The following is a 23,443-nucleotide window of genomic DNA, read 5'->3' as shown; positions in this document are numbered from 1 at the left end:
AAAGAAATTGATTTGGGAATCTACAACTGAAGAAAATCTATTAATATTTCTCTATGAATCAGGTCTGATATATTGTATTAACATGATAGTGTAAAAATTATTATTTTATCACGTAACTTCTAAAATAATGGGTTTATATGATAAATTTAAATAATTTTTTTTGTAGGTTTTTCTAAGGGCTTCATTTTATATTTATAACTTTTTTTTCTAAAATCAATATTTTCGGAGATACACAGTAATAATGTTTGGAACTTTGAGGGAGCATAGGGGACAAACGGGATCTCGTCGGCAAAAAAACTTCAAGAAGCTTTATACTCAAGTCAAGGACAAGCTTTGGTCAAAATTTCAGCATAATTGGAGGTTTATCGTTTTTGGAACTTTATCCTATTTTTTTTACTGTCCAGTCAAGGACTGAAACGTTTAAGAAAATTCTTGATTTTTGTTTATATAATCTTAAAAACTTTTAAGATTTATAATCAAAATATTTGCATGTATATCCGCAAATTGCTCCTTAAAACTTTTTGGTAACATTTTATGCAATTTAATAATATTAGTCAAGCTGATTTAACTTTTCAATGATCAAAATATGATTTGGATTTAGAATTATACGATCAAACGAACTTACCTGTAAATGATGTTCGATCGTGATTATGCTAGACGTCTTGTCCGAATAGATCAATATGTAGTAACGTCAGTTGCTCGATCCGTCACAGTTTTTAAAGTCTGCTTAAAAATTCGTGTTTTCGGCTATAGAGGGCGTGCTTGGTTTCCTCATAGGATTTACTAGATTGACAAAGTTTGCACCGCAATTTTGATTTCAAGAAGATAAAATGGAACGAAAATGATGTCCGATAGTGTAGATAGTGCACACTTTGTGTAGCTATCTATACTAAGTATAATTTTTCTAACCTGAATCTGATCCTATTATGAGATGATAAAAAGCGTATTTGTTCAAAAAAGAAGACAATATCAACAAAAATGCCAGGTTGCTGCGTGGAAAGTTGCAATAATCGTAGCGGGAAAAACTATAGATTATTTAGTTTGCCAACAGGCGAAAAAAAATAGCGAAAGACGTGAAGAATGGCTTAAATTAATCTGAAAAAACACATTGAGAAAAAGAGCTGCAATTTGTGAGGTATAATTAATGAGTTATAATTGTGTGAAATATTATGTATTGCAAGAATAATCATTACATCCATCATTTTATATGTGGATTTTGGAGAAGATCAATTTGAAAAAAATTGAGAAGATAAACAAAAACTTCTTTGCCTATTTGCAGTACCAAATTTATTGTATAAAAACACAGATAACGAAAAGGAAGATAATTCAGAAAAAGCAAAGTTCTCTGATCTCACTGATGTTAAAGATGTAGACTCTTGTAAGTCTTATATAATAAAATAATACTTATTGTTAGATATAAGAAAGGTACAATGCAGGTATTCATTATTTGAATTATTTTGTTATAATCATATGTATTATTATATTATTTATTTTAAACAATATTTGTAGATGGATATGAATACAATGCAAATAAAGTCGTCGGAAACAGTAATGTCAATTTCTGCAGTAATGTCAATGATGACAATGTAAATGAAATAGATATATCAAGATATTCTGAATCGATACGGAAATATCAAAAAAATATATCAAATCATAACATTTATGATGAAGAATATATGACAAAATTAAGGAAAAGTTTGAGAAAGACTTAGAAACAATTTAATATTTGGAAAAAAAGTTGCAAAAATCAAATGCGATACTTAAAACAGTGACAAAAGTTAAGAAAACTTTGAAAAAGACTTAAATGCAAATAATTTTTTGAAAAAAAAGTTATAAAAATCAAATGCAATATTTGAAACAGTATTTAAAAACGATCAAAGAATCTTTATAACACACAGAGAGGAATATCATGGTCTGCAGATACAATTACTAAAACATGAAACTTTATGTGGTTTGTGGACAGAAAGGATACGAAGAAGTGCATTTTTCATTAAAAAAGAAATATAACAATATTGTAAAAGCAGCTGCCAAGAGTAGTAGAAGTGTAGCTATGAAAATATCTGTATCAAAAAAAAAAAAAAACATTAAATAAAACTATGATGAAAACTACTGATTTATATGATTTATGATTTTATTTTCCCTCATTCACAAAAAAATTACATTACAAAATATATTCATAGAAACGCGTCTCGCTCGTCTCGTTCGGCATGTTCGGCGATGCGACGCAGCGGCTCGACGATTGGTTTGAAACGAGTCTCCATAGCGACCTCGCTCTCCATTTTGCCGGTCTTTAACGCTCTATGTTTTTTGCGAATCGAAGCGCGCGTCTTAGCTAACTCCTTCGTCGTTCTCTCTTGTTCATCGATATCCTTCGTAGCCATCGCGAACGAATCGATTTTTTCTTGCTCGCGCGTGTTCAACGTACCCGTGACTACTGATCGCTTTACGGTACGGCGAATTCGTTAAACCTCCACCTGTATCTGCCGTTGCGAAGCGCGCTATCTTTGTCTATTACTAGAAATCCGTATTTGCGTTGCCAACACTCGCAACACAGCGCGTGAAAATCTTCGTACGACATGTCGGTGTTCACGTGGTCGTTGTACGCATGTCGCAAATTAGTGCTGTCTTGTTTAAAAAAAACCAATAAATTCGCATTATCTCGTATTAAGTGTTTCGGTATTTTGGCGTACGTTTGACACAGATAGAAGCAATCGACGTTCGAGTGTCGACCCATAGCGAAATACTCTCTAACAGTGTTCTGTTTGTCGCACGCTACGTCATCGAACACGAATATCGAATTCGGAAGCGCTTCGTTAGGAGGAATAACATCGGAGTTGTTGGAAAATGTAAAATAACCGATATCCTCCATCGGTGCCAATAGGTTTTCTAAATATTTATATTTTGGTTGTTGCAACGATTTTGAGTAAACGTAAACGTTTTCGAAACGTAAGCCATGCGGACTCTCCAGCAGACTTATCAGCGCATTCGTCTTACCGCAATTAGAGGGACCGCAAATGACGCAACGAATATCGTTCGGTAAAAGACGACCGTGTCTGCGCGATCCTGCGTCCGATCGCGCCCTACCGTCTAGATTCGATACTTTTATCGCGATCGACTGCCGCACGAAACGCATCTCTCTCGATAGTCGCGCGTGCGCAATACACTCGCGAGGAGGAACGAGACTCCTATTTATATACGAATCGATCATCGTCGTTCGCGCAGTAGCGAATCGTAAGCGGCCGACAGAGATGTTTATTCTACTACTAGACGGTGACGATATACTCGAGCTCACCGCCGAGCAGTTGCGGTTTATCCCGAAGACGATCCTGCTGCGACATTTTAGTCGTTACGTGGATCGAGTGTGGGAGAAATTGCCCGAATACATAAAAGCGGATACGGAGGTGCGGCGCTACCGTCGATGCCTAGAACACTACAATCGTCCCTGGCAACGAACGCATATCGACGGACCTGCGCCGCTTATTAAAGATTGCGGCGAATGCAATTCTCGAAGCGGAACGACGTAACCAGTGGTATCGGTGGCGCGGGTTTATTGAACAGAGCGATAAACGCGCTGCCCTTTGAATTACATATACCGGGCTATCAATTCTGCGGGCCGGGTACTCGTCTCGCGGAGAGACTCGCGCGAGGAGATCGAGGCGTCAATCCATTAGATGCGGCTTGTCGCGAACACGACATCGCGTACTCGCAAAGCGACGATCTCGCCGATCGACACGTTGCTGATCGAGCGCTTGCCGAGAGAGCGCGCGAGCGTATCATGGCGAGCAACTCGACCTTAGGCGAGAGAGCCGCTGCGACGGCCGTATGGGCAGCTATGAAGACAAAGACGAAGTTCGGAATGGGCGCGCCCACGAGAACGAGAAGAAAGAAGAGCGGGAGAAGAATGACCGCTACGAGGAAACGAACGCTTCCCGTGGCGAAACGCGGCGGCTTCTTACCCCTGTTACCGTTACTGGGGATTCTCGGTTCCTTGGCTGGAGGAGCGGCAGGAATCGCGAAAGCGGTGAACGATGGCAAAGCAACGCGACGACAACTGGAAGAGCTGCAGCGTCACAATCGCGCGATGGAAGGTCGCGGTTTGTACCTCGCGCCTTACAAACGTGGAAGCGGTGCGTCTTCGACGAGAAAAAGAGCGAGCGTTAAAAAAAAACTTCGCGGAAGACGCTAGAGATTCTTCCATCCGTTGGTGTAACAACGGACGAACAGCTGAATCGCGCCGCGATACTCTCGCGCGTACCTCATTTCAGAGGCGTGTTCATGCGCGACGCTCTTCCGATGCGAGTGCGTCGTAACGAGAGCGGTATCGTTAATTTAGACGACGCGTCAAGGCCGGGTACTCATTGGGTAGCGTACGCGAAGAAGAGCGACAACGCGATTTACTACGACAGTTTCGGCAATCTTCGTCCGCCGCGCGAACTCGAGCGATATCTCGGACGCAATACGACTATTCGATACAATCGTAACTCTCAACAGACGAGCGATCAAAATATCTGCGGACAATTGTGCCTGAAGTTTCTTCGAGGAATCGATTGAAAAAATTTTCGGCTGTAACATCGGATCTTTTATCGATTGAGGGCAGTTCGTTCGCGCTCGACGATTATGTCGTTGACTCTCACGCTATCCGGACGAAACAGCGAACTCACGGCGAGTTATTTTCCACCTCTAGATCTGAACGACGGAAATTACGAATTAGGTCTCACTAATTTCGAGACCTACAACACGATACCGAATGTAAATTCTACGAACAATAAATTTTACTTCGACGACAATGACGAGGTTATCGCGATTCCCGTCGGATCTTACGAGTTAAACGCTATAAACGCGTATCTAAAGGCCGCAATTCGTCGCAAGCGGCCAACGAAAAAAGAGGAGCGAAAGCGCGACGAAGGCGTGAGGAAGCCGAGGACGAGACACGATGACCACGATTATGCATACAGCGTCGACGATCGCGACGAGGACTTCTTCGACGAGGACCTCTTCGACGATGAAAACGGCGAGAAAAGCGAACGCGTCATAATACTTCGCGGAAACGATAACACCATGAAAAGCGAGATCAAGTGCGCGTATCGTGTAAATTTTACTAAACCTAACAATATCGGTTCGTTATTAGGTTTTTCGTCTCGTATATTACAACCGAATAGATGGTACGCTTCCGATAAACCGGTAAATATTATGAGCGTTAACATTATTCGTGTAGAGTGCAACGTCACGACAGGAGCGTATCACAACGACAAGTCCGCGCACACCATACACGAGTTCGCGCCGAATGTTCCACCCGGATATAAATTGTCGGAAATTCCCACGCGGATCATTTACCTCCCGATCATCGCGCGAATCATAACCGACATAACCGTGCGCGTTGTGGACCAAAACGGAAAGTCGATCGATTTTCGAGGCGAGGAGATAACGATTCGTCTGCACGCGCGACGAAGAAAATAGATAGACGCGCGCGATGCTCGTCGTGAACGAGTCGAACGCGAGAAAAGCGTCCATCGTCGCCGTAGCGTCGTCCCTAGACGCGAAAAGAAGGAAGGGAAAGAGAAGCGGAAAATTAACTGTCGCTAACGCGACTTTCCTACGCTCCTTGGGTTTCATCGTTCCGAAAACGGCTTATGTGTAAGAGCGAAATGAGTGACATCTTGAGTATCACAGGAGAACCGGTCTTCGACGATCGCATCGTCAAGATCGAAACTCACACATACAATCCTTACGCTAATACTACATTTGGAAATAGCGACGAGATACGAATTCCTATACAACAACAAGATCTGTACACGTTACCTTGCGAGAGTTTCCTCTATATCGAGGGCAGACTCGAGTCGAAGAAACCATCGAGCGCGGAAAGCGCAGAGGGCGAAAGCTCGACGAGACTGGTGAACAATTGCGCGGCGTTTATGTTCGAGGAGATTCGCTACGAGCTCGATGGAGTGGAGATCGATCGAAGCAGAAACGTAGGAATAACGAGCACGATTAAGAATTACGCGTCGCTGACGGTCGAGAGAAGCAATATATTGCAAAACGCCGGATGGGACTTTGCGTCGAAGAGTAAATTAGTCGATGATTTTAACTTTTGCGTACCTCTCAGCGTGTTACTAGGTTTCTGCGAGGATTACAAGCGCGTCGTGATTAACGCGCGACATGAACTCATCTTGATACGAGCGCGCAACGATAACAATTGCCTGGTATCACGCGAATCGTACGAACCTAAGATCATTCTATTGAAGATACAATGGCGAATGCCTCATGTAGTGTTAAATGATATTAATAAATTGGCGCTATTACGCACATTGGATAGCGGAAGATATCTGAGTATCGCTTTTCGTTCATGGGATCTATACGAGTTTCCGCTTTTGCAGAGCACGACTAAACATTCGTGGGCGGTCAAAGCGGCGACACAGCTCGAGAAACCGCGATACGTTATCTTCGCGCTGCAATCCGGAAGGAAGAACGTTCTACTTCAGGATCCTTCTATGTTCGACGATTGTAAACTAACCAATGTCAAACTTTATCTTAATTCAGATTTTTATCCCTATGACGATATGAATCTGAATTTCGAAAAAAATAAAATCGCGGTACTGTATGACATGTATTCGAAATTTCGAAAAACGTACTACGGATGCGACAAAGACGAAGCGCTTTTTAATTTGGCTAAATTTAAAACGCTCGGTCCAATAGTAGTTATCGATTGTTCTCGACAGAACGAATCAATCAAAAGCGCCACCGTGGACGTTCGTATAGAGTTCGATTGCAAAGAGAACGTTCCCTCTAACACTACAGCTTATTGTCTCATTATTCACGATCGAGTAGTAGAATATAATCCGCTTACTAATGTCGTGCGCAGAATCGTGTAGAATAATCTAGTATAATGATAAAAAATATGGAGGAAGAATAATCTAGTATAATGATAAAAAATATGGAGGGAGAATAATCTAGTATAACGATAAAAATATGGAGGGAGAATAAAGCGTTTAAAGAGAAGGAATCTAGGGAAACGCGTATTCTAATTTCAACTCGCGACGATGATGGATACACCGATCTTCGCTGACCTCCAAGGTTTTATCGTCAACGAAAAATTTATTGCGAAGGAAATAGCCGTATTGAGAGACGGCAAAGAAATAACGCATCACATTTTCCGCGCTCCAATGTCGTGGGATCTGTTAACGAAAACGGAGAAGACGCAAGCTTGTTGGTTGGTCACCAATCACCATCAATTGAAATGGAATAGCGGACATGTCAATTACGGGTCAATGAGAAGACTCGTTCGAGAAGCCATTTGTCGTGGAACTAGCCCCGATTTCATGATACGCGTATACGTCAAAGGATGCGAGAAGAAAAAGTGGCTCGCCGAGATCTTGGAGAACGTCGAGGATCGCGACATCGTCATTGAGACCATCGACGCCGATTTCGAGGACATCGGTCGGCTAGAAATATTGAACGCTTCGCGGGCCCTTCGCTGCGGATATCACGTGAAGAATTGCGCGTTGGAAAACGTTTGCAAATTGCACGACTGGTGGTTGCAGCGAAATAACGGTTTAAATAATATTTAATTTTAATATATTATAAACTATATTACAAACTATATTTTATATATTATCAAATTACTAATTATAAACTATATTATAAACTATATTATAAACTATATTTTATATATTATCAAATTACTAATTATATATTATCAAATTACTAATTATATATTATATTTATAAATATTATATTTTTAAGTACTTTAAATATTTTATATAGAATAAAAAATAAAAAATAAAAATAAAAAATATTTTCCTTACCATTACACTCATTCATAATGTCATAAAATGAATCTTTTATATTTATCGCGACCGCGATAAGAACGATGCGAGCGGTCGCCGCGTTTTACATTTCTCGTGCATCGCGCGATAAAGATATATTTATAAAATTACGCGTATCATCACGCGTTTAATTTTAACATATTATAAACTATATTAGAAACTACATTTTATATATTATCAAATTATTAATTAAATACATTATATTTATAAACATTATATTTTTAAATACTTTAAATATTTTATGTAGAATAAAAAATAAAAAGAAAAAATAAAAAATAAAAAAATAAAAAAATTTATAAAAAATAAAAAATTTATAAAATTACGCGTACCATCGCGATATTCTCGAGAAACGAAGCGAGAGAGACGGACGCATCGTCGACGAATATTCCTCGCTTATCGCGACCGCGATAAGGACGAGACGTAGCGCGAGACAGAAGCGAGACTAATTAAAAAAGGATAGCTTATGTGTAGAAAAGAAAGAGAAGTCGCGAGGAATCAAATCTTATCGTTTGCAATTACAAATGATTTTATTTTGTAGCAATTTAATATCATTTATAGTATTAATATATAATAAATAAGTGTATACAATAAGTGTATACAATAAGTGTATACAATAAATGTATATAATAAATGTATATAATAAATGTATATAATAAATGTATATAATATATAATAAATGTATATAATAAATGTATATAACATATAATAAATGTATATAATAAATGTATATAATATATAATAAATGTATATAATAAATAAGTGCATACAATAAGTGTATACAATAAGTGTATACAATAAATGTATACAATAAATGTATACAATAAATGTATATAATAAATGTATATAATAAATGTATATAATAAATGTATATAATAAATGTATACAATAAATGTATATAATAAATGTATACAATAAATGTATATAAAAATACACGCGAACGCGTACGAAAAATTCTTCATCGATCATTCCTGCAAATAAACAAATTATTAGCGAATAAATTTTTAAAAAAACTTTACAAATCGCAAGATCGCGCGAACACTCACTGTGTTCTCGTCGTCACTCGCAACGTTCTCGCCGCTCACCCACAGTTCGGTCCCCACGGGACTCGTCGGCGGTTCAGCCTCTTCATCGCGCAATGCTCCGCGAATCCTCTTCGCCTGCACCGCTATCAATCTCAATTTGGGGATTAAATCAAAAAGCGCCTCTCGCGCGATCTTCACCGAATTTTCTATCTTGTTTCTAAAAACGGAAAAAGTGAATAGATAAAAAGGATAAAAAATAAAAAGATGATAAAAAATGATAAAAAAATAAAAAGATAGAAAAATAAAAAGATGATAAAAAGATGATTTCTCGAGCGTTCGATACTCACATCTGTTCCAGGATCTCATCGCGTCTCTCCACGCGAAATTCAATTTTTAAAAAATCAGAACTCTGTCCCAACACCCCTTCCGCTTCCTCGCGTAGATCGGTCGCGATGTCTTGCAAAATATTAGATTCGATCGCTATTAAATCTGCATTCAACGTCACGTACTCGGTCGATTTCACTATACGATCTATTAAATCCATCGCGTATCGAGCGCTTCTTAACAGTTTCACGAATAATAACACTCTCGATGTTCTTAACTATGATCGCGCATTTTATAAAGGCTAGCGAGCGGATATCGCGATATGACTCAAACTGCGTTTTCTTTAATATAATAAAAATAAAAAATTACGAAAATAAAAAGACTCGAGAGTCTTCTAAATATTCAAATCGTCGCGAAGAAGAAAGATAAATTTAACAAAAAAGATTTCGCTAGATATACGTCTCAATCGTATTTATTTAAAATCGATACACATTTTTCCTCGCGATTAAACGCGAGCGATCGACGAGTACGAGAATCCGCGTCTCTGAAAAAACGATGATTATCTAAAAATTACTCTCCACGCGTCGCAACTCGCAAGATACTCACCGCGTCACTCCTTCTCGTCCTTCGACGATTCGCCGACCTCTCTACTCGCCCTCATCAAAAATTCGAGATAGGTCTTCTCCGTAGCTCCGAAAGACTCGCAGATCGAATCGATCTCCCTCATCGTTCTCGCGTCGAGTGGCTCCTTCGCTCTCTTTCTCTCCAACGAACGATTGTATTCCGCTAATTTCCTCTTCGCCGTATCCACAGCGGCGCAGATCTCTCTCATCGCGTCGAGCGTGTCAGCGTCGAACGGTTCGCCGGTCCGCTCACCCCCAGACAATCGGGAGCGTTTCGCGAGCGTCTCCCGCGCGACCTTTACGGATTCGTCAATCCTCGCCATCCGCTCGAGCAAATCCATATTAAACGCGCTTCTTATCGCGTTCTTCTTTCGAGATAATCGTCAACTACGACTATTCCCATTTAAACCTCAATACCACATTTTTCTTCCGAAATAATCGTTAATTACGACTATTCTTCTTTAATATTTTTTCTTAAATCTTTAATATTTTTTCTTAAAAATAAAATAATAAAAATAGAAACGGCAAAAAAAACCCGACGATTTCTCGGAAGAGGCGTATCTCAAATATCCAATCGACCTTCGTCGCCGTCGAGGAAATCCTCCTTCCTCGAACGAATCATCGACGCTTCCGTTCCCATCTCTCTTCCCGCTGTAATATCCCCTCTCCTCTTATCTCGTACTCAAATTCGAAGAGAATAAAAATAGACGTATTCTCCGAAACGCGAATCAATCGCGTCCGGTATCTCGCGATCGATCGTTTCCCGCGCATCCCTCTCGACTCGCGCGATGACCGCGAAGACAGCTCTTCTAGTCCTAGTGACGACGCTCGTCGCCGCGACGATCGCGACGCCGGTCGATCCGGAAAGGACGGAAGTGTTCCGCTTCCTACGAGCGTACGGTTTTCTGAGGGACGGCGGAGGATCATTGTCTTCCGACAACGCGACGTCTTTGCGTCGCGCGTTATCGCTGTTTCAAGAATATTATCGATTACCTGGTAACGGCGTGCTAAATATCGATACGCTCAATCTCATGCGCAAACCGCGATGCGGACTAGCGGACATTCCCGATCGCGCGTACAGTCCGTTCGCGAAGAGATGGCCGAAAACGAGTCTCACGTGGAATTTTCAAGTGGCTAGCGAGGAACTCCTACGAACTACCGAAGCAGCATTCGCGCTATGGGCGGCGAATTCGTCGTTAAAATTTGTACGCGATTCGCTACGTCCCGATATATTAATATCATATCGAACAGGCGCTCACACTTATGCGAATCGCGAGAACGGCGACGTTTGCCCAGCGGCTTTCGAAGGTCCGGGAGGAGCCCTCGCTCACGCGTTCTTTCCCACCGGAACAGCCGATTTCGCCTCGGAGGTGCACGTCGACGACGAGGAACCGTGGCACGTGTACCTGAACAAGAATCCTTCTAACAAGTATCATCTACTTTTAACGCTAACTCATGAGGTCGGTCACACCTTAGGTCTGCAACACAGTATGCGCAACGACTCGGTGATGTTTCCGTATATACCCGACAACGAGCTTCAATATCCGGTCAAGCTAAGCGTGGAGGATATTCTCGCTATACAGAATCTGTACGGATCTCACGACGACGGGGATTACACCGCGATTCCCGCGACGCCCGCTACCACCGCGGCACCCGCGACGACCGACCTCGCGCCGACCGATCCGTCGCACGCGGATCTTTGCGCCTTACGGCGCTTAGACGTAGCCTTAATAATGAATCGGCGTTTATATATATCCAATCGACGCAACTTATGGTCGATCGACCTAATCGAGAAACGTTACGGCAAGCCTATGATGCTAACAGAATACGCGACGTTTCTCCCAAGCAACTTTACGCATCTATCCGCCGCGTATCAAAGACCCTCCGGCGATCTCGCGCTATTCGCTGATGACAAAATCTATCTCGCGGAATATCCTAGTCTTAGATTGAAACCAGGTTGGCCCAGATTCCTTCACAGCATCGGATTTCCTCGAAACGCTAGAATCAACGCCGTGATAAACGCGCACTCGGGACGAACCTACGCTATTTACGACGACGACAAAGTAGCGGAAATCGACGAGTGTCGCTCACTGATTATTAAACACGCTCCGTTAAAAGATATATTTCCCGGAATACCATCCGCGATAACGTCGGCTCTCCGGTATGTCGACGGTAATCTGTATTTTTTCGCTAAGCGCCAATTTTACGCGTTCAATGAATTTAAAAATATCGTAACCTCGGCGGGTCCCTTCGACCCGCGCGTTCTCGGCATCGAGTGCCCCACGGACGGACTCCTGCGCCAATTGCGCGATCTCCTCGGTCGCATCTATCGCCTCGACGACGCGACAGAGAGCGTGGACGAGGACGATTGAGACCACTTCTTGCAATCTCTTTAAAAATAGAATACAAAGACGCGAAGAAGGGGGGCAATTTCAACGCGAATATATAAAGACCATCCCGCTCTTAAGAGCTTCATTGTCAACGACGACCGTTGAAACTCGCGAACGAAACGAGAATGTACGCGACGACGGGACAGTCGCAACAGCGACGCTCCTTCGAGGATCAATCGAGACTCTCCGAGAGGAACCGCGAGGACGACGCGGGATATTCCAAGAAACCTCGAACGAACAACGGGTAAGAACATCGAGAATCTTCCCCACGAATATCTCTCACTGCCTCAACGACTCTTCCTCTATCATTCGCATCCGCCTTCTTTCAGACGAGACAGCGACCGCACGCCGAGACGCGGCACTAGCGACGCGATCGCGCGGCCTCTCAGAATCTTGGGAAGACGCTACTCATTAACGAAAACGGGATACAAGCATCTCGAAGTCTGCATCAACGTCAGTCGATCCTCGTTCGTGGAAATCATTCTCGGAGATAATCAGGGCAGAGAAATCTCTCTAACACCAGATAAGTGGAAGGAGCTGCTCGATCTACGATCCGTACTCGGGTCGTACTTTCTCCCCGACGAGCGCGAGGAGACGCGTCCTCCAGCGCCGATATACATCGGGCAATTGACGCTTCGATTCGGTAGACTGAACAATCTCCGAATCCTCCGTCTCGAAACGGCCAACGCTCGTCTGGCTATATCGAGAAACACCGTCTTATACGTATTGCGTCTGGAGCATTGCGTCAACTGCCTCATTACGTCCTTAAACTGTTTAACCGTTTACACCGACAACAAACTGGCTCGTTTTCTCGACGTAGCGGCGGGAGTTCGAGATCCCGCGCTCGTTCCCGCGACGATACGCGATGACGAGAACTTCGATCGCAACGAGCTGATCGATTGCGAGCTGCAGGCTCTGTTCTTCAGAGATTCGTAACGCGTTTATGTACTCGCGCTTTTATACTATTTTATAAAAATATATTCTATATTCTATATTAGTATTAAAATAATATATATTAGTATTAAAATACTATATATTAGTATTAAAATAACAAATATATTATGTATTAGTATTCAAATAATAAATATATCTTAAAAGAAAGTATACGCGCGAATTATTTTTCTAACACATCTATCCGCTTAATCACCGTCGCAAAAGCGGTGCCGACAAGAAAACCACTCGTCACCGGACGCTCTCCTTATCGCCGAACGATGAAAGAGACCGAACGAGGCGATTATCGAGAGCGTCCCGCTATCCTCGCTCCCGAGAATTACATCGCGCTAAAAGAATAATCGCGACGCGTCATCCTCGCTCCTTAAAACTCGCCCGACGCCGCGACGCCTATCGATAAGCGGCGCACTCGAAGCGGCGCTCGTAAAAGAAACCGCGATCGACGCATCGCCCACTAATTAGACGCATCGCGCTCGAAGCGGCGCCGACAAAGAAACCGCGAATCGGAGCGTCCCGCTATTCTCGCTCCTAAGAGTTATATCGCGCGCTAAAAGAATAAATATAAACGCGTCCATCCGCGTAGTCGCATCGTCGATACGTCGCAAAAGCGGCGCCGATAAGAAATTATCAAAATAATAAACATATCCTAAAAGAGAGTACGCGCGCTCGAAGCGGCGCCCGTAAAAGAAACCGCTATCGACGCATCGCCCTCTAATTAGACGCATCGCGCTCTAAGCCGCGCCGATAAGAAAACCGCGAATCGTCCCTCGATACCAAACCCCCCTCGTCCCTCCACCACCCTTCGCCTACGACGGCGCGCGCGCGACACCCCCCGTCCCACGCCTCCCTCGCCATACGTACCCCGCCTCTCTTTCCGCCGTGCCGTCTCCTCACCTCCGAGATATCATTCTATCTTACTTTTTTATATACCCATCTCTCTTACTCTTACAGCGGTTCTTAAGAGTGAAGTGGGTTAGAAGCGGCCTAGACTACCTACTGTAATTAAATGATATTAGGGGTTGTCAGTTAATTCAAATAAAGTTTCTAATATTTATAGAAAGATGGGGGTTTATAATAATTGTAAGTACTTACCGTGATGTGGCAGGAAAATCCTTCCTTCTGCTCAAGTTCTGGTCGTACTCTGTTAGGCCCTTCTCTCGTCCTTTAAGACCTCGGTCGTGGATGAAGTAGGCCGGATAAAAGTACACAGATGTATGCACAAAGTTTTTTATTATTTCCCTGGTTTTACACAACTTAACACTGAATCGACAGTAATAATAATTAATATATTAATTGAAATGGTATGGTGAATAGTACGCGAACAATGAACGAATAATACGGAGCGAATACTTGTACGAAATAGTAAGGAATTAGTAATGAATAATGTTAGCTAAGAATAAATGATTCGAATGCTTGAAGATCTCTTAATTGACTGACCGAACTGAATTGAATGCTTAAACTGAATTGAATGCAATGCCCCGAAGGTTCGAAATCACCGGTTTATATACTGTCGAAACAAAGGGTCTTCGGGCCGTGTGCAGATCACGCGTTGCGCTCTGGAAGGTTCTTAGAATGATTCAGTGGAGGACTTCCGAGAAGAAAGATTTTTAACAACAATTCTTCTGAGAATTGTCGATCGATATGTTTATCTGCCTATTAAGTTTCGGCGCTCGTGGTCGTAGCCGTCGCGAGTCCGTTCGACTTATCGCTCGCAATATCAGGTTTCACTGATATGAGGCCTCTTATGCGCATTCTCTTCGGCTTAATTAATATTTTATAATATAAAATCCTTAATAATATGGTTAATATTTATGCTTATTAATTTATGGAATCATTTGTTCTATTTATTTCAGTTCTGATAATAAGTTGGCAATTTATATAAAGTTATGGCATTCTATAGTTTAAAAAATAGATATTTTAGATAACTTATATGTGTTATATGTAATGTATATAATTTATGATTCCATAGAATATAAGCCTCTTAAATTTATATTTATGGTCGCTTGATCGATATTACAATAAAGCATATTAATTTTATTAAGATCATTTCTTTATGGAAGCATTCGCATTATATAATAACCTGTTTTAATTAATATGATTTTAATTATTTATAAAGTATAATTGTATTGAATATAGTATTGAAAGTTTAATATGTGTTGTTTTGGATAAAATAATTATAAATATTGTCAACAAATTATTATTATATACGTTTTATTATATACGATTCCATAAAGTACGGCGCATTTACTCCTCAATTTAAGAGTGAGTAATTATTATATATATATTTGTCTGTACGGTTAAATATTAAAATTTTAAAAGTTAGATATTAGTATCGATATTATCGAGTGTAAAACTCGCTCGCAAGTCCGTTCTTAAAGTAATCAGCAGGTTAGTTCTAGAAAGTCACTGCTGTACAGTTAGCTAGTTCTAAATAATGCTTCCTGATTCGTCGATCTAAGGAATTCTCAATTCCTTGCGTCGTTGATTATTATTACTAAAAGGATTAAAATATATTCAGGTTTTAGGCTAAATAACCATATGGAATTAAAGCGATTAATGAAATTAGTTAACAATTAAAATAAAAGCAAATGGATTACATAATTATTCTATAGGTATTTTACAGGGATAAAAGCGGTACTTAATTACTAGCTAAAATATAGTTTTTAAAATTGGCAGGACGTTACACATGAGTCAAAACGATGACATGAGTCAAAATGATGATAAAGTCATTGATGATGTCAGTAATCGTAATAATAAAAAGTGGTAAACAACATGGTAATTTCTGAAACTTAAAAAAAATTGTGAAAAAATATTTTACATTATCTTACTATATATATTATACTATACATATGTGTATGTAATATATATATTCTTTTAGAAAAAATTCTTCACGATTATCCCAACAAAAAAATACGATTCTTTACAAACTATACAACAGAATGAATATCACGAAATGACCTTATTTCCAATGATTCTTGGAAGAGATTTATCAGATTTTATAATTATATATCATAAATGATTAATTAATAATAATCATCAAAAAATACGCACAAGAAAAAAGCAAATTATTAAGAAAGAACAAGAATGTAAAGAATAAAAACAAATGGATAGATCTAAATATTTGCAGGTTTTTATTTTGTGACTTAATTAATTAATTAATGAGAATTGGCTTTATTTATCAACTTTATATTGACAGAATAGAAATCATTTGTAAATATGTATACACAATCAATATGTATACACTAATCAATTTATATAGAGTGTGTGTGTGTATATATACATGAATATTATATTGTCTTATTAGCTTAACATTTTCAATTTTTATAGGCACAATTTTTTAGGATTTTTTTTTTAGGATAACAAATATCAATCATGTTGTGAAAATGCACTCAGTTATATTGTGCATTTCCACATTTTTTCTTTTTTTTATATCAATTTGTTTTTACAATTTTTCTTAGGATTTACTAATACATTTGTAACAGTTAATACATCGAATGAAAAAAGCCTACCATTTCTTTTCATGAACATTTAAAAAGTTTTGCAAGAACTCTTCACTTCCACTCTCCATCTGCTTACAAATATGTCCGTGAAACATTTTTAAAACGTTTATCATGTATATACATTTTAAATAGTTGGATTTGTTCAAAAACTATAAGCCAAGTATTTCAATAGAAATGGTTAAACATGTGTGTCTAATATAGTGAGAGATCAATTAGATCAAATAACAAATTAATATTTAATTTAACATTTGATGAAATGCACATAAAAAAGAGCGTGAACTAAAATAAAATTATTAAAGAATGAGTACTGTTGATACGGGTGGTCAATTGTCGGAAAAAAATGAGAATAATCGTTTCCTTCCAGCAACAAAAGCTTTAATTTTTATGATAGTAAATATCAATGGACATTTTAAAACCCCAGTTGCATATTATCTTGTAAATTTTCTAAATGAAAAAGCCATTCTTTTGAAAGATCTATTAATAAACCTCAATAGAGATGGTATCGATGTAGTCAGTACTACTTTTGATGGCGATAGTGCTCATAAAACTGCTTGTGAATTATTAGAAGCAAATTTTGATTTAGATGACAATGAGAAATTTAAATCATATAAAGACTATCCGTCTACAGGAAAACCTATATTTTTTTCAACCCAGCTCACATGTTAAAATTATTGAGAAATTATCTAGCATCAAGGAATAAGCGTTTAATATATGATAAAACAGAAATAATACATTGGAAATATATAGAAAAGTTACATGAAAATCAAATTAATGAGGGCTTGCAATTGTGCTAGTAAAATTAGGAAACTTCATATTAATTTTGAAAATGAAAAAATAAGAGTCTTGCAGCCCAGGTTTTAAGTAATAATGTTGCAAATGCATTACATTTTCTTGAATTCAATTTGCAAAATCCAGATTTTAAAAATGCTTCCGGCACAGTTAAATTTTGTAAAATGTTTAATGACATGGTTAGTTTGTTAAATACAAGAAATAAATTTTGTAAAACTCCATCACGAAAAGATATAACAATAGAAGACTTAGCAGAAATAAAACAAAAAATTGATAAATATATTGATTATATAAATAAATTAGTAGAGATTACAAGATACGAGTTCGTAAAAAAAAAGTAACACTGAATTGAATAAATGAAATTAAATAAAAATGAAGGAACAAAAAATAATAACGAATTTGAGATAGTAATTGTACGTGAAAAAACAACACAAAGTAAATATGTTAAAGTGGGGTTTCTTGGCTTCATTGTTTCTTCAAAAAGTCTGTACAATCTATGTAATCAATTATTTTGAGAAAAAATATGTGACTATATATTGTCATATAAAATTTCACAAGATCATATTGAATGTTGTATGCGTTAGTTAGAGGTATACGGATATTGCAATAATCCTAGTTCTGTACAAGAATGCGAAACAATAAGATAACAATATTTAGCGGACAATAAAAATATATATTTTTAGTTTGATAAGAAATTAATATAGTTCTTCATAAATAAACATTTATTTACATTTTCAATTTTAAATATATATGTTTTTTTATAACAGCTAAGTTTTTATAGCAATAAATTTGTTGCAATAACAATCTAACTGAAATATATTTTTTGTATTACTTTATTATTTGAATCATATGCAAATCGTTTATTGAATTTAATTATATATTTTACTTGTACAGTAATATAAACAAAATTTTTATGATTTCTTTAAAGATTAAAATATATCGAAATTGATAATTTGATCATTAAGAAACTAATTTATTTGTAAAATAATTTGTGAATGTAAATTATAATTTATTAATGCTTAAAATTATAATTATTACATTTATTTATGGTTTAATTTTTATCTACTTATATATTGCAAAATACGTTTTTTAATAAATTTTATTTAATTTTCTGTTATAACAAAACATTTATTAGGTTTTTAAAAATCTGTATTAATTTTTTTTAAATATAACTTTATAATAGTTTTTACTATGCTAATGTCCGGACTTTGTACGCTCTCATGCGTTAACAGATAAGGACAGTTAGGTCTTTAGACTTCATCTCTTTTTAATTGACTGATATTCTTTTAGCTGACACCCGCCCTCTATTATATCTTTTATCTGAGGGCGGTTTAGAGACTGACATTTGGACTTCCGTTTATTCCCCAGTGAATGAACTTCGTCTCCGAGTTGTTGATTCTTTGGTGTTTGCATCATCGAATAATTTCGCGAGTTTTGAGTTGAACTCCAACATCGTTCTATCCAAAGTGTTTCATCTCTGCTTGCTGCCTGTGTGCGGCATAATCTACTTTTATCGGCCCCTTGTGCCATTCTATACGTCGCCACGTAAGTGTGGTCTGGACCATATTGTCCTTCCTGAACACATATTACGTATCATTTTTACGTCTTTTGCGCAAAACGTGCAATCGTTCCTAATTATGGATTTCTCATCTGTCGGAGCTCCTGAGAGCGCATCCAAGACATTGCTTCAAATTTGTCTAATGATGAATATGGTAACAGTGGGGATATTGCGGAAAAAGTTCAAGAGATTATCTATAGGAATTATCTATAGGAATCGCAAAAGGAGCCTGTCTTCTGCATTGAGAAGTCCGCTGCCTCCTAAAAGATCTTCACTGGATTCTCTCCAAAAAAAAGACTCTCGACTACAAAACAAATACAGTTTAAACATTAAATCCCCATTCATTGTCCATATTGAAAAAATCTCATGCAATCCTTCTTCCTTTACTCAGGTGCAAAACTCTGAGGTCCAAGAAAACAAACAACAACACAAACATAGGTATTAACGATCTTGATTTTATTTTCTCTGATTCTTTTCTCTTATTTCCTCTAAGTCAAAGATCCAATTTGGGCACCTACGGTATTATAGCATTCGAAAACTGTATCACCAAATATATTGAGAATTTCTTGTCTGCCTATGACCTCAAAACAATAGGGAGGAATAAATTCACGGTCACCTTTGTTGACAGTAACTCTGCAAATAAGTTTTGTAATATCTTCAATGAGAAATCTAATATTATCTTTCCTAGAGATAAATGGATATCATCCGTACCCAATACCCCTGAGAAAATTATCAAGAATATCCGCCCTCCTCCGGACTGGAATATCTTGTGGCAGCCCCCTTTTGATGCCTGTAGAATTAAAAAACCTATCCGTCAAAATAAGGACAATTCTCATATCATCAAATATGTCGACTCTGACTCTTACATAATTCGTTTTAGGACTATCACTATACTGCCTAGTATCATCTATATGGGGAAAAGGCTCTATCTTGTTCCCTTTATTGAAAAGGTTAGGAGATGCCAAAAATGTCAAAGATTCGGCCATATTGCTAGGATTTGTCGAATTCTGGACAGGAATGCAGTTTAACTAAATGCAGTTAACGCTGGCAAGCTCGTATTTTTTCACAGTAAGGTTAGAGCCATACACAGCTGAAAAACCGTCGTGTATAAACTGCAAAAGACATAAATTGCCAGACTCTGCTGCGGAGCATGAAGCCTCCTGTAATTTCTGTCCGATCTTTCAAAAACAGAGAAAGATAAAAAAATTATGGCATACCACAATGTCTCGCATTCAGAAGCCTCTTATGGCTGGAAAACAACCTCCAGCAGTACTCTGCGGGTCTCATTTCTCTTCATATCTCTCCAATAGAGTCCCTCTTTCACCCTAGAAGATTATGTTTTGTATGCAATTCCCAAATCACATGCGGAGACTGTTAACAGAAACACGAATTCAGCTTTCTTAATCCTACCCTAATGGTGAAAGCAAAAAAATAACTTTCCTAATCTAGACGAATCTCTACCTTCCAAAGATGATTGGCTTAAAATGTTAGCTACTAAAAAAAAAAAACCCATAATCAAATCCATACAGAAGATCTATGATCCTTGTCAAACTAAAGCAAGCAAAGATATCCTCACTGTCAATCACCCTCATCCATCTTCTGACTTGCCTATGATCACCCACCTTAATAATTCATATAGTAAACATAATCTGCCTCTCAATTAAAATATATCTCAATTAGAAATTTTAAATGATTAGATACAAACCTGTCAAAGTAAATTAACAATGATTAAACTGTAAAGTCTCAATAATTAAATCTATTTACACCGACATACTATCTCAAATGGGAATTCTTCTTTGTCTCCTTTCCGGGAGATCCTTTGCGGTCCATCTTCATAATATTACCTGAAAAAAAAATAAAAAATTTTTACTATTCCATGTCTATTAACATTTTACAATGGAACTGCCGTTCACTAACTAGGAAAATTCCCAAACTTGCTTTTCTATTCGTCAAGTACAAGATTAATATTACTATTTTATGAGATTAGACTCGACGAATCATTTCGCCCCAACATCAACAATTTTGATGTATTTTCATGCGACCGTAATAGAGGGGTGGCGAAGTTGTAATACTAGTCTCTAAGAAACTCAGACTTACCCAAATCACGGATGACAATATTATGATTATTTGAGATCGCAATAATATATGTAGAATTCATATTGGGCAAGGTTTGACTTGACTCTGCTAATTTATTTACATATGTTTGCTTTACAGTCCTCACGGCGATAATTGTTCACATATGGATTCTCAAGCAGGGAACACACACTTTTGCATAAGCGCATAACCATAAACATAAAGAAATTGATTGGTCCACAAATGTATGCATAAGAAAATGAACCAATCAATTTCCTTATACTTATGGTTATGCGCTTATGCAAAAGTGTGTGCTCCCCGCTTCAGGCTTGACTGAATAAGTCTCGATTGCGCACATTACCGATCGGACACGATAAAATTTCCCGATCGGACACAGGCTCGATCGAACACCGGCCCGATCGGACACAGTCCCAATCCGTCACCGGCCCGATCCGGCACCGGCCCGATCGGACACGGGCTCGATCGGACACAGGCCCGATCGAACACAGACGCTATATCACATGCATAGACAGGAAGCACACGCGCGCGCGCGCATACACATACACATATAGGGGGATGCAAGGGGGGCCTTCGGCCCCCCTCCTGCATCCACCCCGCCGGTAGGCAGAGAGGACCTCGCTTTACAACTTACAAAGTTACATGCTACAGTGTCCGATAGGGCCGGTGTCCAATCGAAGGCCATAAATTGGAGAGCGCTATATCTCAACTTAATCTTTTATGCCTCAATGATAATAATTTCACCTGGTCGTCGGTTGATTTCTCAGTCACTTCCGCTCTGAATATAACTCTTGCCTCTCCGCTTTTGGCCTCTAAATGCTCTTGGGCGTCCTCGGGGAAAATTATGGAAGCGATCAGTTCCCCATTGTTGTCTCTGTCGCTTATGACTGTACTGGTCCTTCAGTCATCTTTCTTTTTCATTGGCTAAGGTTAATTGGCATATATTACAGAGTGAATGCTATAGGTTCGTGAATCAGGTTCATAGGTTTAATAATGACTTTAACTGTGATTACAACAATTTAATTGATACCATACTTAGATCTCTCTTATTGGCAGGTGCTAGAAAACAACCCTCTAATGTAATTAGGAAAAAGCCTCCCACATTCTGGTAGGACGACAAATGTAAAGATATCATTTTAAAAAAAAACCAAATCTTTCACAAATTTAAATAGTCTGCCTCTTTTGCTAGCTTATCTGCTTATCTGGAATTCAGAAAATATTCAATAAAATTTTTCGCTGATAAAAAGAAACTCGTCTTTCGTGAATTCTGTTCATCTTTAAATATAAACACTCCCATTTCCACTGTTTGGAAATATATCAGATCTTTCTCTAACAACTCTCCACACACAATTATATCTGAGATCGCTCTTAATTGAAGCCTTCAATAAATTATCTCCTGCGACCCTCATACCTGCCCCTGACTTCCAGGATGTTCTAAATTAATACAGATGTTAATACCAATGCCAACAAAGAATTCCTGCTCACTCCTTTTTCCAAACAGGAGTATAAAGAAGCTACTGCCACGCTAAAAACCAAATCTTCGAGTTCTGATCTTATCTCTAACAAGATAATTAAAAACTTTCCGGCGGAATTGCATAATTTTATATTAAAATTATTTAACTTTTATATTAAAATTATTTAAATGTTCAACAAAAGTTTATATCCTCAGCAATGGTCTGACTATTTTGTTATTTTTATCCCCAAACCAGGCCGCAAGGATTCTCTTAGATCCATTTCACTCGCCAATAATCTATTAAAAATTTTCGAAAAACTTATTCATAAGAGAATCGAATGGTAGGTGAAAAACAGCTCGATAATGCCAAACACTCAATTTGATTTTAGGAAAGGATTATCCTGTGTGGACAGCATTGCCAGCCTGACTACGGACATTCAAATATCCAATAAGTCCAATAAATACACGAGCGTCGTATTTTTAGATATAATTAGCGCATTTGATAGGATTATACCAGAGTCATTTTTCGCCCTTCTTGATAAATACGATCTTCCTCCAAAAATATTAAAGTTTATCAAAGCTTTGTTGCTTGCAGAAATCTTACTGGTTTCGCCTGACATTAATTTGCAAAATTGTACCACAACTATAAAGTCTATCTTCTTCAAGATTCTATATTGAGCCTTATCCTTTTTAACTTATATATAGCCCTTTCTTACATTGTCTTACCAAGAGAAGTGAAGATACTTTATTATACGGATAATATCGCGATTTATTGCTCAGACATTCAATTCTATTAAAGACCTCCTAAACAATGTTCTTGATAATTTACATCAATTCCTTTTGTGCTTTGGACTTGAGATATATCTCTCTCTAAATCCAACTTTATGATTTTCTCTACTCTTGAATCGCACAACCTCCG

At 38.4% G+C, this 23,443-nt stretch overlaps 3 protein-coding genes, 1 long non-coding RNA gene and 1 pseudogene across 12 annotated transcripts; 3 read left to right on the top strand and 2 right to left on the bottom strand.

Annotated features, from left to right (window-relative positions):
* Positions 1-978: 978 nt before the first annotated feature.
* On the top strand, positions 979-2,294 carry LOC126853539 (uncharacterized; annotated as a pseudogene).
* Positions 2,295-5,645: 3,351 nt separating this feature from the next.
* Positions 5,646-6,869, top strand: LOC126853533 (uncharacterized). The gene has a single exon (XM_050599368.1). It carries the CDS (start codon positions 5,646-5,648, stop codon positions 6,867-6,869), a length of 1,224 nt encoding a protein of 407 aa, XP_050455325.1.
* A 1,916-nt stretch (positions 6,870-8,785) lies between these two features.
* On the bottom strand, positions 8,786-9,505 carry LOC126853524 (uncharacterized). The gene is made up of 3 exons (XM_050599356.1): positions 9,193-9,505; positions 8,840-9,062; positions 8,786-8,791 (listed from the first exon to the last, which is right to left on the bottom strand). Exons 1-3 carry the CDS (start codon positions 9,387-9,389, stop codon positions 8,786-8,788), a joined length of 426 nt encoding a protein of 141 aa, XP_050455313.1. The 5' UTR covers positions 9,390-9,505.
* A 1,075-nt stretch (positions 9,506-10,580) lies between these two features.
* LOC126853520 (neutrophil collagenase-like) lies at positions 10,581-12,164 on the top strand. Its single transcript, XM_050599343.1, has one exon. The coding sequence runs from the start codon at positions 10,581-10,583 to the stop codon at positions 12,162-12,164; it is 1,584 nt and encodes a 527-aa protein (XP_050455300.1).
* Positions 12,165-18,475: 6,311 nt separating this feature from the next.
* Positions 18,476-21,941, bottom strand: LOC126854667 (uncharacterized). 9 transcript variants are annotated; one of them, XR_007688131.1, is made up of 5 exons: positions 21,078-21,474; positions 20,686-20,824; positions 19,847-20,602; positions 19,692-19,770; positions 18,476-19,613 (listed from the first exon to the last, which is right to left on the bottom strand). It is a non-coding gene; the product is annotated as an uncharacterized LOC126854667 (long non-coding RNA). The 9 variants fall into 9 exon arrangements; XR_007688132.1 differs by having other exon boundaries at positions 18,476-19,770; positions 19,847-20,121; positions 20,198-20,602; XR_007688134.1 differs by having other exon boundaries at positions 18,476-19,770; positions 19,847-20,118; positions 20,198-20,602.
* Between the last annotated feature and the right edge of the window lie 1,502 nt (positions 21,942-23,443).

The sequence above is a fragment of the Cataglyphis hispanica genome, chromosome 1 (genome assembly GCF_021464435.1).
Source record: "Cataglyphis hispanica isolate Lineage 1 chromosome 1, ULB_Chis1_1.0, whole genome shotgun sequence".
Lineage (NCBI taxonomy): Eukaryota > Metazoa > Arthropoda > Insecta > Hymenoptera > Formicidae > Cataglyphis > Cataglyphis hispanica.
The sequence above is the reverse complement of the archived record's forward strand: the minus strand, read 5'-3'. Positions and strand labels throughout refer to the sequence as shown.